The sequence below is a fragment of the Nothoprocta perdicaria genome, unplaced genomic scaffold (assembly GCF_003342845.1).
Source record: "Nothoprocta perdicaria isolate Ctin4 unplaced genomic scaffold, notPer1 scaffold_754, whole genome shotgun sequence".
NCBI classification, from domain to species: domain Eukaryota; kingdom Metazoa; phylum Chordata; class Aves; order Tinamiformes; family Tinamidae; genus Nothoprocta; species Nothoprocta perdicaria.
The window spans coordinates 3,691-4,188 of record NW_020456037.1 but is presented as its reverse complement, the minus strand read 5'-3'; the positions used below and the strand labels follow the sequence as shown (position 1 = coordinate 4,188).

The 498-nt window shown below is 75.5% G+C and overlaps 1 protein-coding gene across 1 annotated transcript in view; it reads right to left on the bottom strand.

Moving 5' to 3' along the window:
* Window positions 1-314: 314 nt before the first annotated feature.
* CUNH7orf43 (chromosome unknown C7orf43 homolog) overlaps window positions 315-498 on the bottom strand; it is a gene marked incomplete at its 5' end in the record, with an annotated part of 3,798 nt that continues 3,614 nt past the window's right edge. Inside the window, one exon of the mRNA XM_026051462.1 lies at window positions 315-443. Coding sequence (XP_025907247.1) covers window positions 315-443 — 129 coding nt within the window. The remainder of the gene's footprint in view (window positions 444-498) is intronic.

Below are 498 nucleotides of genomic sequence, written 5' to 3'. Positions count from 1 at the left end.
CCCGCGGGGTGACACCCCCGCCCCGGTGTCCCCGCATCACCGTCACCGTCCCGGTGTCCCCGCGGGGTGACACCCCCGTCCCGGTGTCCCCGCGTCACCGTCCCGGTGTCCCCACGGGGTGACACCCCCGCCCCGGTGTCCCTGCGTCACCGTCACCGTCCCGGTGTCCCCGCGGGGTGACACCCCCGTCCCGGTGTCCCCGCGTCACCGTCACCGTCCCGGTGTCCCCACGGGGTGACACCCCCGCCCCAGTGTCCCCGCGTCACCGCCCCGGTGTCCCCACGGGGTGACACCCCCGCCCCGGTGTCCCCGCGTCACTGCCCCGGTGTCCCCACGGGGTGACACCCCCGCCCCGGTGTCCCCGCGTCACTGCCCCGGTGTCCCCGCGGGGTGACACCCCCGCCCCAGTGTCCCCGCGTCACCGTCACCGTCCCCTCCAGGCGCTTTATTGACAGGCAGAGACGCGGACGCGAATAAATAAGAGGGGCCCCGAGTGTC